General features: G+C 36.4%; 1 protein-coding gene across 8 annotated transcripts in view; it reads left to right on the plus strand.

The window, feature by feature from the left end:
• The window catches only part of SHANK2 (SH3 and multiple ankyrin repeat domains 2), a 352030-nt gene that overhangs the window by 41074 nt on the left and 294970 nt on the right, over positions 1-15986 (plus strand). For all 8 annotated transcript variants that reach the window (XM_083838465.1, XM_083838461.1, XM_083838466.1 and 5 more), the window contains 6 exons: positions 536-755; positions 10242-10445; positions 12095-12166; positions 12747-12855; positions 13133-13284; positions 14079-14246. In XM_083838465.1, the coding sequence (XP_083694591.1) occupies positions 552-755; positions 10242-10445; positions 12095-12166; positions 12747-12855; positions 13133-13284; positions 14079-14246 (909 nt within the window). In that variant the 5' untranslated portion in view covers positions 536-551. Of the gene's footprint in view, positions 1-535; positions 756-10241; positions 10446-12094; positions 12167-12746; positions 12856-13132; positions 13285-14078; positions 14247-15986 lie in introns of those variants that run through there.

Genomic DNA, 15986 nt, shown 5'->3' on the forward strand with positions numbered 1-15986 from the left:
TCCCTATAGGATTTCATTTCTGGTTGATTCTGCTATTTGCAAATACTGTCTTTTATTGAAGCCTTACCTGTGCAGTTTCTCAATTCTAGTTAGGTCTCAATGATAATGTTAGTTTAGCAGCTATATTAATTTCTTGAAATGTCTTGTTACACTGGGAGAAATATGCTTTGAGGTTAGGTCTAGCTGACCTGTAACTGGAATTACAGTTTACAACACTTCTGTTTAACAGAGAACCTGGTGATGGATCTTTTGGAAAGACAGGAGTGCCTGGAAGAAAGGTCATTTTCTCTTTCATTTCTCTCTTCTCTTTTTCCTAGCGCTTTTCCTCTTTAGTAGTAAACTAGTAGCTAGATTTATTTCCATTGCACTGTGCCTACCCTTATAAATTATAGGAGGAAATAAAAGGAAGATGAAACCTATGACTTCACTGCTGAAATGTGTATTACTTCTAGGAAAACAAACAGACCTTGTAGCTGATTTGTTTTTAAGACTTTAGCTATATATACCTTTTTCTCTTTCTGCTTTGTATTGGCAGGGTAAAAAGCTTGAACATGCCTCGTAGCCCAACATCAAGCGAAGATGAAATGGCACAAAGCTTTTCTGACTATTCTGTTGAATCTGAATCAGACAGCTCCAAAGAAGAAACTATTTATGACACAATTAGAGCAACCGCAGAAAAGCCAAGCAGCAGAATGGACGACAGTCAGAGCAACACTCTAGTGATTCGAATTATAATACCTGATCTACAGCAAACAGTAAGGGATTTTACATTACCATTTTTAAAAAGTTTAAAATTGTTTACTTTGCTGGTTTCAGTTCACAGTAGATCTGTTTTATTTTTTATTTTTTGTAATTTTTAATAGATCAGTCAAAATTTATGTCCTGTTTTCTTTCACATCTCATTTTCTTACACTGGCGGTATGTCCAATGGATTGCCTAAAATAAGGGATCATCCCAAGCAAAGGAGTGTATTTAGCACGTTAACTTGATGAAAGCTGTGACCATAAAGTAAAACCCTTGTCTGCATGACCGAGTAGAGTAAGGAGAATTTTGGATCTAAAAAACTTACCAGAAGGTGAGGGTTGAAACCAAAAATCACATCATCTCTAGAAAAACTTCACATATAGGTAACCCCGCCGTCTTCGTGTTTATCTCTTCATGAGATAGTTTGTGATTACACTAAACTGGGGTCTGGCAGGAGGTCATCGATCTCTCTTTAGTCACCTTTTTGTTGTCTTCTCATGAAAAAATGGCCTTCGTAGAAAGCTGAAGATATTCAGAGCATAAAGATAAGGAAGGAGATACCAAAATAAATCTTCCCTTCCTCCTATGCTGTTATGCCTTTATTACACAGTGTTGTTTCTCAGGCTTCCACCTAGAGAAATCAGCAAACTTGGAGGAAGGTATTACAGTGACATGAAATTACTATTTTATTCTTTCTCACCTCTTCACCACTTATATTGGGTACATAACAGAAATGATAAAATGAACCTTTTTTGATTTTTCCTAGAGGAGTCATTTAAGTTAACTTGCAAATGTCCTAAACCTATGGCTATTTCCAAAATCCCTTTGTCTATTGAATGAAAATACAGTTTTCAATAAAAGATTTAATCACTCAAGCCTTACAGAAAGAGGCATTAAGCAGAATTTCCATTTGTTTAAAATTGTATGATTGATTTGATAATAAAAATGATATTTCAATCAAAAAATACATCATGGACGTTCCTTAGATATCAAAAATCTACAGTCCAAATTCCTTGCTCTTTCTGGCAGCAAACTATTAAGATGTGTTTCTTTTATGGTAGAATATATGAGGTTCAGGACATGGAAAGTTAGGAAAATAAATCTGGAAAAGTTTGCTGTTGTAATTTTTGAAGTAAAAGAATCATTGTCCTCCAGAAATGCTACAATGGGAATAGCAATTGCATCCTAGAGAAGGTCTTGGGAGTTACTTGCTGATTCCATCTAGAACCACAACTTGTCTAAGTTTGTGATTGATTATCTAAATTATCCTGGGCCTTCCTGAATGCTGTTTGGATTTTCAGTTCATGGTAGACAACAGTTTTTTTATTTCAAAGATGATTATAAAAAACACATCCTTTTCATGGATGTCTGTTACATACATCACTCCATGCTGACATTTAAGATCTACATCATACTGTGCTGCCACTGAGAATTTATCTAACATGAAATTACTTCTTTGTTTTTAATTAAGTTCATTTTTGGAATGATAGAGATGGCCTGTCTACAGGCTGACAGGAAAGAGATGTTTTGACAGTGTGGCCTCAGGTGTGGTTGTAGAGCCCCCCCCTTTTTTTTCTTTTTAAATCTCAACCCACACAGTGCATTTCTTGTATTTAATTTTTTATTTTTTGGTTAAGGCTTGAACCTGTTTCTGCTGAAATTACAGTGCCATTCTAATAGTTGAAATTGTATGAGATTAAACTCTGTGAAGAAGAGGTGGTGTGGGACCTGAGCTGGACAGCAAGGCTTTTGAGGGAAAAGCAGCACTGTGGCTGCTGGGAACCACCCATGGCATCCTTATTAAATCTTGGCTGAAGCAGTCATCACCTTGGATCTTTCATTGCAGTGTTGACTGGAATATTGAAATCCACCGTTGTGCATCTTAAATTTTAAAAAGATTTTCCCTGTAATGAAGTCCTCTGTCAGTGATCCTACCGGTCTGCTCTATCTTTGATTATGGTCAGTGCTCAATGAATAGATCCAGTATAAACAGAAAGATCAGCTTTACTTGCTGACTTCTCTCTGCTGTTAAAATCAAAGAGATGTTAGCCTCCTGAAGTCCTCTCATTTCATTATAGTGTTTCTTAGACCAATAATCATTTATTTATTGACGCTATTGAAACAATTATTTTTGTTTAAATTCATTTTGTGCAGGAAATGAAATAAAATGTATTTTAGGTTTCCTGCTTCATTTGTTCATTTTTATTGCTTTACTTTTCAGTATTTTTTTGATTTTCGGTAAAATATTAATGAAAAGTAACTCAATTGTTTTAAACAATCCTATAGCAGATGATCTATGTCTGATTTATCAGCTCACAAGCTCTTGTACAAAAAAGTGAAATCTGGATTCAGTTTTACAAATGAATAGCTTAAATGCAGTGTAGCACAGCTCAGTAAAGATAACAGTTTGTGAGCTGTGTTATAACTACAAACCAAACCCAACATGCACCCCATTTGCTGTGTAATCACAATTAATTTAACATAAAAGCTATTTAAAATTATGCTGTTTAATCAAAGGAGCATGAAACTGCATTATTTAGTTTTATATTTTCATTCCTTAATAGTTTTTAGAAAGTCTGACCAAGAATGTATTCTTTTAAAGGAAGGCAAGTATAGGACTTTAGATAAAATTGAACACACTTGGCTGGTTTAAATCACTAGCTGAACTCACTAGGGATAAAAATTTGCTCCTCTGCAGTGACGGTGGTGTAAATCGCCTTTAATTCATTGCAAATATAAGATAATCGTCAAGCATAATAAGTAGGATGTTCTGCTATAGAAAACTATAAATTATCACCCGTTGTAGGAAATTTGTCTTACTGCCCTCTTATTCTCATATGAAACTTTAAAGATATTGTAAACCTCAACAAGCTCTTATGAAGACTTACTTTTCAGTTATTTCATCAATTCTCTTTTTGTCTCCTTTTCAATTCAGATGGCAATACAATGTGATGAAACAATACTTTTTAGAAAGAATAATTTTTTCTGCTTTTGTTCATCATCTGTATTCAACTAAGTGTCATCCTTAGCACAGGAGCAAGGAGAATGTTTAAATGAGTGATTAAAAGATTTCCTGATTCACCAAAATGACTGAGGGAATAGAGCACATAAAAAGCCTTCCATATTCGCAAACATACGTGCTTAGGAGAGTGAGCAAAAAAGCTGCATCACGCAGCATTTAATTTCCTGATTTAATAAACCGGGAGGCTCAGCTTTAATAACCCCTTTATGGAGCAACACACAGGTGTAATCTTTTGAGCAGTAGCTTGTTTGTAGTGCATCCAGCACAGACGGCTCTGGCTTCACAGTGACCCCTACTTCTTAATGTTATGATGGGAATCACAGTAACTGGGTGTTCCTCATCTCCTGGCCAGAGTGGCCTCTCTGTTAGCGCAGAAGATTCAGATGGGTAGGATCAAATACTTCACCTGGGCTTGAAACTAATCCCTACTATCTACCTCGTGCCCAAAGGCAACCGTGTCCGCATACGCCTTTGAATGAGTGTTGGACATGGAAAACTAGCAAGCTGATGCTCCTGTGTTTTCCTGTATGATAGATGGCATATCTGACCTCTCCCTGGATCTTATCTGAATCCAGGGTAAGTCATGTGTCCATTTCCTCTATAAGCCCATGCAGTAACACATTGTAAGAGGTTTTGCCTCTAACTGGAAGCAGTCTGGTTCTTCTCCAGTTGCTCTTGTCAAGAAAAGCTCTGCATGGTGCTCCACCGGTGATGTCAAATGTTTTGTGTTCAGAATTGCTCTTTCTCCTCGACTTCAAGAAGAGATCTGTCAGCCAGTTGTTTTTAGGAATGTTTTTATTATTTTGCTATCAACATATGGTGTTTGTTCTGCTCTTCTGTTTTATCCTATGCTTATGTGCTCCCTCTGGGTTATGTTTAAAATCAGAATGCTCAGATTCAAATGTTTTATTAATTTCTGATGTTGAGAAGGGATTGGGTCTGTTGAGAACTTCTTTGAAATGCTTTCTGCCCATCTGTTTTGCTGTTCCACTTCAGTAATAAGCAAAACACCCCCCTCCCCATTTTCTTTTTTTTAAATATTGGAATTTTCTCACAAAACGTTGTTTGGTAAGTGGCAGCTTTGTACAGCAACACCTTAAGTTGTAACTGCTTTTTGGTTTTCCTATTCTGCATTGCTTTTTATACATTTGTATCCTTCCTTATACATTACTTTTTTCAGTATTTATTAAGAATCTTCCCTTCAATACTTTTCTTTCCTGGATAAAGCACTTGTTTAGTTTGTGCAACTTTTATTTTATGAAGGTAGTAACACAATTGTCACGTCTGCAGATTGAGACACTTTTTTTTTTTTTCCTTCTTAAGAAGCCCCTTTTTTGTTTCCCATCTGTTCTGCTGTCCACTGCCTCAGATCTATTCCAGGGTTTCCTTTGCAACTTTCACAGATATTCTGTACCCTATTTTGTGACTGATTGCTTGTTGTTATTTTCTGTTTATAGTTGATCTTCCTCTTTTTTGTGTTTGTTTTGATGATGGAAACACTGTGGGTGCTGTGGAGATCTATACCTATGCCCTGGATGAGGGCAGGTGATCTGCCACCTGGAGGCAATGTGGTCAGGTTGTTTTCTCTTTGACCTTTCATCTCATGAATTCTGTGCTTTCTGAATTCATTATGAGGAAGGAATGCAGTGTGTCAAGGAATTAAGTTGAATACCAGGCACAAATTAAAATGAGGGTGCCTTTTTTTCTTTTCTATTTTCCTTTTCCTTTTCCAAGATACCAAACTCTCATTTGCATTTTCCGCTTTTTGTTTGTCACATCTTTAATATTGATGTCTTCTATCCAAAGGAATAACTTGTATTTTGATAATCTGACAATTACATTTTGGAGGCAGCTGTACAAACCTTTTGTCAGTGTTCCTCCGTCGCAGCGCAGTTCTGTGTGATTGACATCCTCATGAGTCTGATGATAAAGAAGTGTTGGTTGATCGACTTTGAAGGAATAAATGTTATTCCTCAGAGATTCTGTATCATGAACGTTATTCCCACTGAATTAATATCTCCCCTTTAGCTGGCATGGGTGAGCTATATGATTCCCCTGCTTCCTGTCCTGCTGTTGCACTTGCGACTTCCTCTTACCAGCATGCAGATGTATGAGATTATAATTGACTGTGTCTCTCATGATCCAAAGAGCTTTAATGTTACAAATGTAGATCTCACATTTCATCAACTGATATCGCCATGCTGTCTTGCTGGTAGACTAGGATTTCTAGTGGCCCAGTGTGATTTTGACAGTGTTTTTGAGTCACTCAGGGCTCTTTCCTTTTTCCCCTTTCCCCTGTTCCCTTCCCTTTCCCCTTTGCTCTTCCCTTTCCTTTTCCCTTTGAATAGGTCTGCTGTAATTTTATAGTATATGTAGTCAGCATTCTGGTCTTGGGATGCAACAAAAGGTTGGCATGAATAGATCCCACATCTTTCATATCGAAATATCTGGGTTTTATGTATTTCTGTTGTTCTTTGCCACGAAACTTGTCCCTGTTTTCTGTTTTTATTGTTGTTGTTTGTTTTTATTTTTTCATTTATTTTTTATTGAAAAGTCATTGAAGGTGTCCTGCTAGAAAAATTCATCTAGCTTTTTTTGACTTAGCTGCCATCTTATTTTCTCATGGTCACCGCAGTTACGGAGTTGTGCTCAACAAGAGGGCAGTCTCTCCCAGTGCTTCATGTTGTGTTGCTCTGCCAGACAAATGAATCTGAAGAAAGAAGGCAGTATCCCAGACTCTGTAGATTTATGTCAGATAGGCTGCCAGCAACTGTTACCCCAGAACAACCTTGAGGCCGGTCAGAACACAAGTCAAGCTTGACTTCTGCCATGAAATTAAACTTTGGTACTAGGCTTTTTAAATTCTCCTTTCTTTAAACAGGCGGACACAAGAGAAAAGTAATCCAAGGTCTTAGGGCCTGCCTGGTACTTTTTGAGACTTTAAGTTCTTTTGAACTATAGCTTGTTTTTACCTAAAACTGGAAGAACCAACAATGTATTTCAGCCCAGTGGATGGAAAGCAATCCTTAGCCTGCCTGCTGAGCTGCTCGATTTCCTCAAGCAGGCAGTAAATCTCAGTTTGCTGAAGTCAGATTTCATGATATCCTGTTATTGACAGTGCATGTTGATGCATTATTATTGATAGTAATTTTCTGTATGGATTTTGAGCTCATTCCTAATCCAGTACTGATTAGCTATTTATGTGATAAAGGCAAAGAATCCTTTCCTCTTATGAACATACCTTTTGTGGCTGCATTTGCACAGTTGTTCATTATGTGCAGATTACTTAGGTGTGAGTCTATGAAGGTTTGATGTGCTGTAAAATGCTTTCTGCTGTGTGTGGTCTGGCACTCCTCTGATCTGTTTTGTCTGTTCCCTTCTGCATAAAGCCTTCATCAGGTGAGCTGCTGCTGTACATGGCTGCAGGCACTCTGCTGTTGGCATCCCATAGGTCTGTCTGCTTCCACTGGTGGTAGCTACTAATTCCCTAACTGCAGATCTAGTAACCCAAAGAAGATTGCTTAGCAAAATTGAGGGCTTTTTTTTTTTCCCCTGTGTTTTGTTTTTAGTCCGACTTATGCCCCAGAATGATAATCTGAAATCCTTTTTGGCTGTATATGTCTCCTTGGTTATAGGGCTGATGTTTCCATTCTATGGAAATTCTTTACAAGCATAATTTTCAATAAGTATTGGTACTTTTATCTTGCCAAAATCAGGTCCTACAGCCCAAGTGAGGAGCTCAAAGTCTATGGCAAAGTTGATAGTAATTTCAATAAATTTGAGTGCTGAGACACAAGCTATCATGTCCCTATTGCAGCTTTCCATCTCTACTTGCAAGTACAAGAAGGGCATTTTGATCAGATTAAGCTGTAAAATTTATCATATCACAGATTTAACAGACTAATCTGTAAAAAAAAGATCACAAACTCTTTGGGCAAGGGCTTACTGCTTTCTGTATTGTGCCCAAATTTGAGCAGTTTAGTAGTGTTAAACCAATTAAATAATCAAAATATGCATTTGTGTGTACCAAGATGGCTATATTAAAGGGGTAGCTTTTCATTAGCAATGAAAAAGTAAGGTTTTTAAAGAATATTTTGTGAGATAAAGTATGGAGGACAGTGGTATGTTTGGCTGTCCATTTATTTATTTTATCAAAGGTAGGAAAGTTTCTGGCATTTTAAGTATGAAAACAAGGGCAGAATTTTGTCAGTCTTCTGCAGTCTAAAATATTCTATAGAATATTTTAAGAAGCTGCTTTTTGTCCCTAAATACATACGTGGCAGAATCTGAGGAATGCCTCTACATGGAAAACTTGATGGGAAATTGTCTGATTTTTTTTTTTGTAATTATTATTTTTAATTTATTTTTATTATTTTTTTACTTAAGGGAACTTAAAATGCAGATTATAACTTTTCTGACTGCAAATTGAGAAGACAACATATCACATCACTGAAGCGGGTAGTACATTGTGAAAGAAGGTACCACACACCCTCTGCAAATTCTTTCTTACATTGTCCTGTTAAACAGAATTATGGAGTTTTATCACCTAAACCGGAATTTTCTTTGGCATCCCTTTGCTTGCATAGGTGGGAACCTTGATTATAGAGTTTGACACAAAATGACGTTTCTCTATATGAAATAAGTTTGCTAGCTTAGATATTATCAGTACAACAGGTTGTTGTTGTTGTTGTTTTCGTTTTCTTGGTCCTTTTTCAAATTTTCCACTAGCTTCATGTCTGAATAAGGGCTTTGAGATTTAGAGAGAAATACTGATACTATATGTGTGCCCCTGTTGTGGAAGCATAAGAAGACTGTCTGGTGACTAAGTCTCTCTGCTTTTCTGTTCTTGTGTTTCCTTTTTTACAACTCAATTTTGCAAAACATGCAGAGGGGGAGCTGAGGTGCTCCACACAAAGGGATCAGCATTGATTAAAATAAGCACATTTGTGTTTCTTATGAATTGGTAGAAAGGCTAGGGCTGTGAATAAGTGAATTTGTGAAATTATTAGTTTCAAAGTGTTTCCAGGTTTATTCTGCCATTGAGGATTTTATAAAATATTGTAGCTAGTGTGGTAGAAATGTAATGGTGATGTATGTATCAAATAACTCATTTTAAAATAAGCCTTTTAGCTACTGCACAAAAAGAATTCCTCACTGGAGTTTCTGTTCAGTGCAGCTGGTTAAGCTCTTATCACCTGTCCTCACGCATTAGATGAGCAGGGTAATGTCAGACATGTGGAAAGTGAAGTATTTGAAGATAAATATTGTGAATTGTTGTGCAATGTGAATAAGCACTATAGAAAGATTTATTTTATTTTGAAATATGTTCTGAAGAAATATGAAATTATTTATTATTTTGCCAGTTTAACAAGTCTTTGAGAATTAGAAATACCCATCATTATCTACAATGTTTGCACATAATCAAGAACAGATAGACCACAAGAACAGACTGAATGAAAGGAACCATATTGAATTCTCAAGTTGCTAAAAAAAAAAAATTATCAGACTTAAATTGCAATCGGAAGTTAGTGTTTTGGATTGTTAAAATCAAAGCAGTCTAGTACCAGTCCAAGACTGCTTGTATCTTACTTCTGCCTCCCTCTCTCCTTCATATCTCCATTTAAAACAAAACAAAAGAACAAAATAAAAAGTTTTTCACAAAACATCATGAAACTTAAATATAAGCAGAATGAAAAATGTTTCCTAGACACCTTTATTCGTGACAAAATCTAATATCTAATATCTCACTTGATTACATTTTTATATTTAAGATCGTAAAGTATTAAAGCTATCTGCTATTTCCTAGGTCAAAACATCTCTGTAGCACATTGCAAAGAAATTTGGAAGCCAATAAAATAAATGGGCAGCAGTTATTAAATCCAGCAGTTGGACTAGATGATCCTTGTGGGTCCTTTCCAACTCAGGATATTCTTTGATTCTATGAAATTCCTAAACTTCTTAAATTCCTGAATTCCAACTTGGTAAGTATCAGAGAACTGAAAAGGTTCTTTTGAGGTTTTCTAGTCCTCTGCTGCCTCACATCAGATAGTTCCTCTCATAAGCTTGCCCCGAGGTAAACACAGCTTAAAACAAATTAGATTTCTAGCCTGAATACAGACTGGTCATCAGAACATCTTAGAATCAAGTGGATGGTTAAATATCTTGTAACATCCCTTCTTACACTTGGCTTTTCCTACAGTTTTGCCTTGAAGGCATCCTTTCTCCGAAAAAGGAAGTGGTCTCTCATCTTTGTGGTGGGACTTGAAATGTCCTGGGTTTTCACAGTACTTGTGCATTAGCTGTTACAGAGGAAAGAGCATCTGAAATATAATCCTGTTGATGTATGCTTTGTCATGGGCTGTATAGATTTATTTTATATATATACAACACTTGTGAATTTTAGAATATGATAGTGTTTGAATGTTTCCTCATTATTTAGATTTCCTTTATCATTTCTTATCATTTCTCTTTGCAGAAATGCATTAGATTTAACCCAGAAGCTTCAGTGTGGGTTGCAAAGCAACGAATTTTGTGCACTTTGAATCAGAGTTTGAAAGATGTCCTGAATTATGGACTGTTCCAGCCTGCAAGCAATGGTAGAGATGGGAAGTTTTTGGATGAGGAACGACTTCTTAGGGAATACCCACAGCCAGTGAATAAAGGAGTTCCGTCCCTAGAGGTATTTTTTATATCAAAAATCTGAAATATCATTGTATTCTTCTGATACTGTAAACTGTAATTGAGGTTTCTACATGCAGTAGAATTGCGTTTAGAAACAGTGATCAGCAAGTCTGAACTTGAACCCTTGCTCCCAGGAGTGCTGGTGTTTGCCTGCTTGGTGGAGTTATTCCATGTATTATGCCCAGAAATCTGCACAGAATCGAACCCTTCAGAAAATTTGATTTTGAGGTTTTCCTCTTCTGAGAACACAGGGAACGTATCTTAGGAGAGTAGTCTGATTTAAAAAAGAAATGTAAGGTACTGGATTAAACTTTTGGATCTGTGATTAGGTTTAACATAGTAGGGTAGCAGTTGCTGAATAATAACCCTTTGTCTCCTGCCAAAGGAGGGTATTTTTGTCTCAGTGAAGCCTGAGGAGAGTGAGTTTGTGTGAAGCAGTCACCTGTTCCCCTCTCCATTGCTCATGCAGGGGCTGTGCAGCTGGGGGTTAAACTAGGCAGAGCTACTATGACACTGGGCAAGCAGAGAGCAGAGCCAGATCACACTGTACAGCAGGAAGCTGGGCACAGAACTGGCATTTAATTCATTTTGATATTGCTTGTGTGGTGGTACATCACCCAGTAATAATCTGTAATTAACAGACTTACCCCACTACAACACAAACATAGGAAAGAAGAACCAGGGTCCAGAGAGCGTTTCGAGTCCTGGCTTTTCCAGCAGTTTATTTCTGAGAGCCAATCAGTGATATTCATATTATAGCCATAAGCAAAATAAATAACCGCATTATTTTCTCTGTCATGTTTGTTAGAGTGTTCTGTTTCATGAGTGCTAACTCTACAAAATTCTTCTAGCAACAGCTAAAGGATTGCAGTACAAGGGTTAAAAGTGATCTTTTTTAAAAGCTGTTATTAAAGCCACCTACCGTATAGGCTCCTTGCCCAACAAATGTGCTGCATTCTTTGAACTGTGTGTAGTATGATGAAATAATAGGAAATTATAATTACATAAACACATGATTTTGGCTGTGGATCTGTCTACTCTAGCCAAAGGGCATCAAACTGCTCACAGTGATTGAGTTTCAGTCAAAAGAGACAGTCCTATGAACCTCATTCACAGGACCAGTTCTGTTAAGCATCAGGAAAACTATTCCCATGTGTAAGTGCTGCCTATGCTGTTTAAGGGATTTTTCAGGAATCTTTTTCTTTCATTTAAATTTCAGAAGTGTTAAGCGGCTATTTTGAAATATGTATTTTGTTATTTAACATGCTTTCCCAGGCCTTCTTTCAATCTGAGGCTATAAATGAAATGCACAGATGCCTTTAGGGGGAAAGCTCTTTTCACTGTAATTCTTGCTTATTTATGTAGATTCTAGAGGCCGATCTCATTTCCCATGTAACTCCACTCATTTCAGTATATTTATACAAGATAGCAATTTTGCATACATGAACTGTATGGCCAAAATGACACTAAGTTAAGCTGATTATTGGTGAATATTCAAAATGAAATACTAAGCCTTTTTTTTTTTTTTTAATTTTTCCAAAATCTACATCATCATGGACACTTCCTGGTAAGGTCAGAAATATTCTTGTTATTATTTTTTAAGCAAAATGGGATATTTTAAATTTTTGTTTGCTTGTTTCCTCTCAGTTTCGATACAAGAAAAGAGTGTACAAACAGTTCAATCTTGATGAAAAACAACTGGCCAAGCTTCACACAAAGGTATGCCCAGTTTACTGGGGAAGCGAACAAATGTGTTCTTAGAAAAGTAGTGTGTCTGAGAAACTGGATATAAGTAGGAGTTCATTACTACCTGGTCCAGTTGCCAAACAACAAGTAGTATGCGTTTGCAGTGCCAACAGGGATGTGTGAATTGTGATCTGGGATTTTTGCTTGTAGAAAAAATCCCATGTTTGACTTTTACGTAGGTGTACAATATCGAATGAATCTTATTACATAAATACAATGTGCTTTCAGCATGCTGCAGAAATGCTGATCTATGGCTTTAGACTCATTTGCAGGTCAGAATAATAATGATCACCTTACATTATCCTCATTTCTTACTGAGAGAATCTTCATTCACTTTTTCCTTAAAACTATGAACAACAGAATCTTCTCATTGTGTTTGACTTCTAAACTTTACAAACTGCATGGTTTATGCTCACAGCATAAAGTTGGGTTCTCCAGTAGTGTGAATTTGTTCCATGGTGTCAGTGGGTATATAGTGACAGAATATTTCACTTTTAGTCAAAATTTTCCTTTTACAATCAGAGGATGATTAATTTGTCACGCTTTGTTTCAGGCTAATTTGAGAAAATTTATGGATCATGTCCACCATCTCTCAGTGGAAAAAATCACAAAAATGTTGGACCGAGGACTGGACCCCAACTATCATGACCTAGAAAGTGGAGGTCAGAACAATAAAAGTAGCAGCGTAGCGTAGTACCGTGGGGTTGCTCAGCCTAAACTGATTAACAGGTTAAATCTCATGCATTCTTTCTGTTGCCTTCATAACTCTAGGCTAATGGAATCTGTATGGTTTTTCTGTACAAAGAAGGAAATTGATAATTTATGATTTTCTTTAATCAGTATTTTTAACTTCATATTTTAAAAGTTTTTAAAGCAGATGTTCTTTATTTTATAAATTTAGTCATCTTTTTTTCATGCGTATACTGTTCTATTCTTCAGAAACACCACTAACTTTGGCAGTTCAGCTTGACAATACAGTAGAAGTGATAAAAGCTCTAAAAAATGGAGGAGCACATTTAGACTTCAGAGCCAAAGATGGAATGACAGCTCTGCACAAAGCAGCTAGAGCCAAGAACCAAGTAACCCTCAAGGTAAATGCTTTTAGTAGCAAATTACACATTACTTTATCCAGAAAAATATATAAAGGAAAATGCATTCAGTTAATTACTGTGTTGTCCTCAATGGATCTTTTAATACATATTTGTTCCAGTGCTTTCTAGTGTTTTTAAAATCTTAGGATTTGCTTTCAATAAAGGGCCTTTTTACTTCTGATTTTTGGGTAGTGGTGAAATTTAACTTTATTCACTGATAGATTGGGAAATATCTGCTTGAGGAAATAGGAATAGTATTATTGCTGCTTATCTCTTTGAAAGCAAATGCCAGTGATATGGATTACGCCTTGTATCTTAACACAGTCTTTTCTGTTTTCTTTCATATTTTAACAGGTATTCTTATATCACTTTGATATGCTAGATTAAATCTTATATTTATGGCATTTGCTTATTGCCTTTTGAGAGATATGGAAATTGCATGACATTTTTGATAAAGCATCCTGTAACTGAAGAGGTAAATGTGTTTCAAAGGCAATGCGACATTTTCAGAGTGCCAGTTCTGAAATTGAAGGAAGGATGGAAATAGGACATTGTCACTCATCCTTTTCTTGCTATCCCTGTAGATACCTTGAGGTCCTTATTCTTCTGGGGTCATTCCTTCCTTAGCTTACTCTGCGTTGCAGCCCATTTTTTCAGCTTGTAAATAAGTGAGCAACAAATACACATTATGGCAAATATCAACTTTGTAATTATTTTAGAAAAAGGTAGAAAAGTCTATTTTCACTTACAAGTCCCTCCAAATAATAGTTTTCACAGGTTGTGGTTGCTTTCAGACTCTTTTAGAGCTTGGAGCATCTCCTAACTACAAAGACAGCTGTGGCCTGACACCCCTGTACCACACTGCTGTGGTGGGAGGGGATCCCTACTGCTGTGAACTGCTACTTCATGAACACGCTACAGTCAGCTGCAAAGATGAAAATGGATGGCAAGAAATTCATCAGGTAGATAAGATTATTTTTTGGTTAGAGTTCAAATAGTACCAGGAGATGTGCACCATATATGTTTTGTGGTTAAACAGTGTTTTGAATGTCATTTGAATATGTTTAGTCCTTGCACATACAAGTATGGAGTTACTTCCTGTTTCTGTTTGCATGTTGCTTTGCATCCTGCTGTGGTAAATTAGAAGTATAAGCTGTCCCAATGGAATATTTTTTAACTTCATAGTCCTTTGGTTACCGTGGATTTGCTGCAGAAATTGCTACTGCAGTTGACTGCTAATCATATTTATACAATGGAATCTTGGAAGTTTGAAATTTAGCATCCTTTTAGTGGCACTTTATTAAAAAAAAAAAAAAGGCTAACAATATTTTTGTTACTTGCTAAATGTTAATTTCCCTGGTAATACTTCTTATGTGTTTGTCAGATGTACTTTCTTCTTTCTTGGAGATGCCAGTCTTTCTCCATTGACCATAACAGGGAGCTCTGATAAATGGTTTGAATGGTTTGAACAGCTCGCCTAACATGTATACCTAGGGGAAATATATTTTCCTTGTGTAAATTGTCTTACAGAGCCTCCCAATAAGCTGAATAAAGCATTGCTGTCAGATTGGCAGAGGAGAAGGTCAAACCCCACTCTAACAAGGAAGAAAAGTGGGGTAAAGGCCTGGTTTTAGTCCAGCTTATTGTAGGAAGAATAGAAAGTTGGACACCTGCACATTCATATCTAGCTGTTGATTGACTTTTAGAATTAGGACTGAATTGATCATTTATGGCTCATTGTGCATTTGCTCTATTCTCCCCCACATTCAGAAACACATCTATGGTTTGATTCTGTTTCTCCCATTTGCTTATTTTCAGATGCTTGCTTTCTATTGCCTTAAAATATTCCTGTTCTAACATCAGCTGGCATGATGTTTCCATTAGTTTTTGCATATGATTTGTAAATGAATAAATTATTTAATAAGCACCATTTTTCTGTGTTTTTGTTGTTTGATTTGTTTTGTTTTTCTGTCTGTTGCAATTTAAATTCAGAGAAAGAAAAGATGTAGTGGTTAGGGTACTAGTCTGGGAAATCCAGTTCAATCCCAGATGTGTCACATTTGTCACACATTTGTGTGTTGAACAGTACACTAATTCTTCTGATCCAAATTGCCAGATGTGTAGGTGATAAAATTCCCACTGAAGTCAGTAGTAATTAGGTACTTAAGACAGGGTGAATGGCTTTGTATATCTGTATCTCTCAGCTTAAATTCCATACTATTATAGGAATAGGAATCCGTATATTATAGGAATGATACTGATCTGAGATGATGTCAAGGTAAAAGTATTATGAACTGGGAGATGCTCAGTTGGTGTGCTACAGAGAAGAAAGGAGTAGAGTAATTGAGACTGATGAATTGAACGAATGTGATTCTTCTCAAACTTATTTGTTAATCAGGAAAGTTTCAAATTTCAGTGGAGTTGCATTCTGTACAGGTTTAATTCCAGCTGTTCAGGGTTTAACATTCTATCTGTGTGACTGAAAGTAACACTTGAAGATTTTCCCTCTTTTGGATCACTGCCTCGTGTACACTGTACATATGGTGACATCATAGAATCTGAAAATTATTATTTCAATTCTTTTGACCAGATTTCCATAAACTGTGTTCACACGTTAAAAATCAGGCTTTCGAAATCTGATCATCTTCAGTGCCATCTAGTGGACAACTTTCCAAAGATTTCCAGGACAAAAAAATTACTTT

The sequence above is a fragment of the Anser anser genome (genome assembly GCF_964211835.1).
Source record: "Anser anser genome assembly, chromosome: 5".
Lineage (NCBI taxonomy): Eukaryota > Metazoa > Chordata > Aves > Anseriformes > Anatidae > Anser > Anser anser.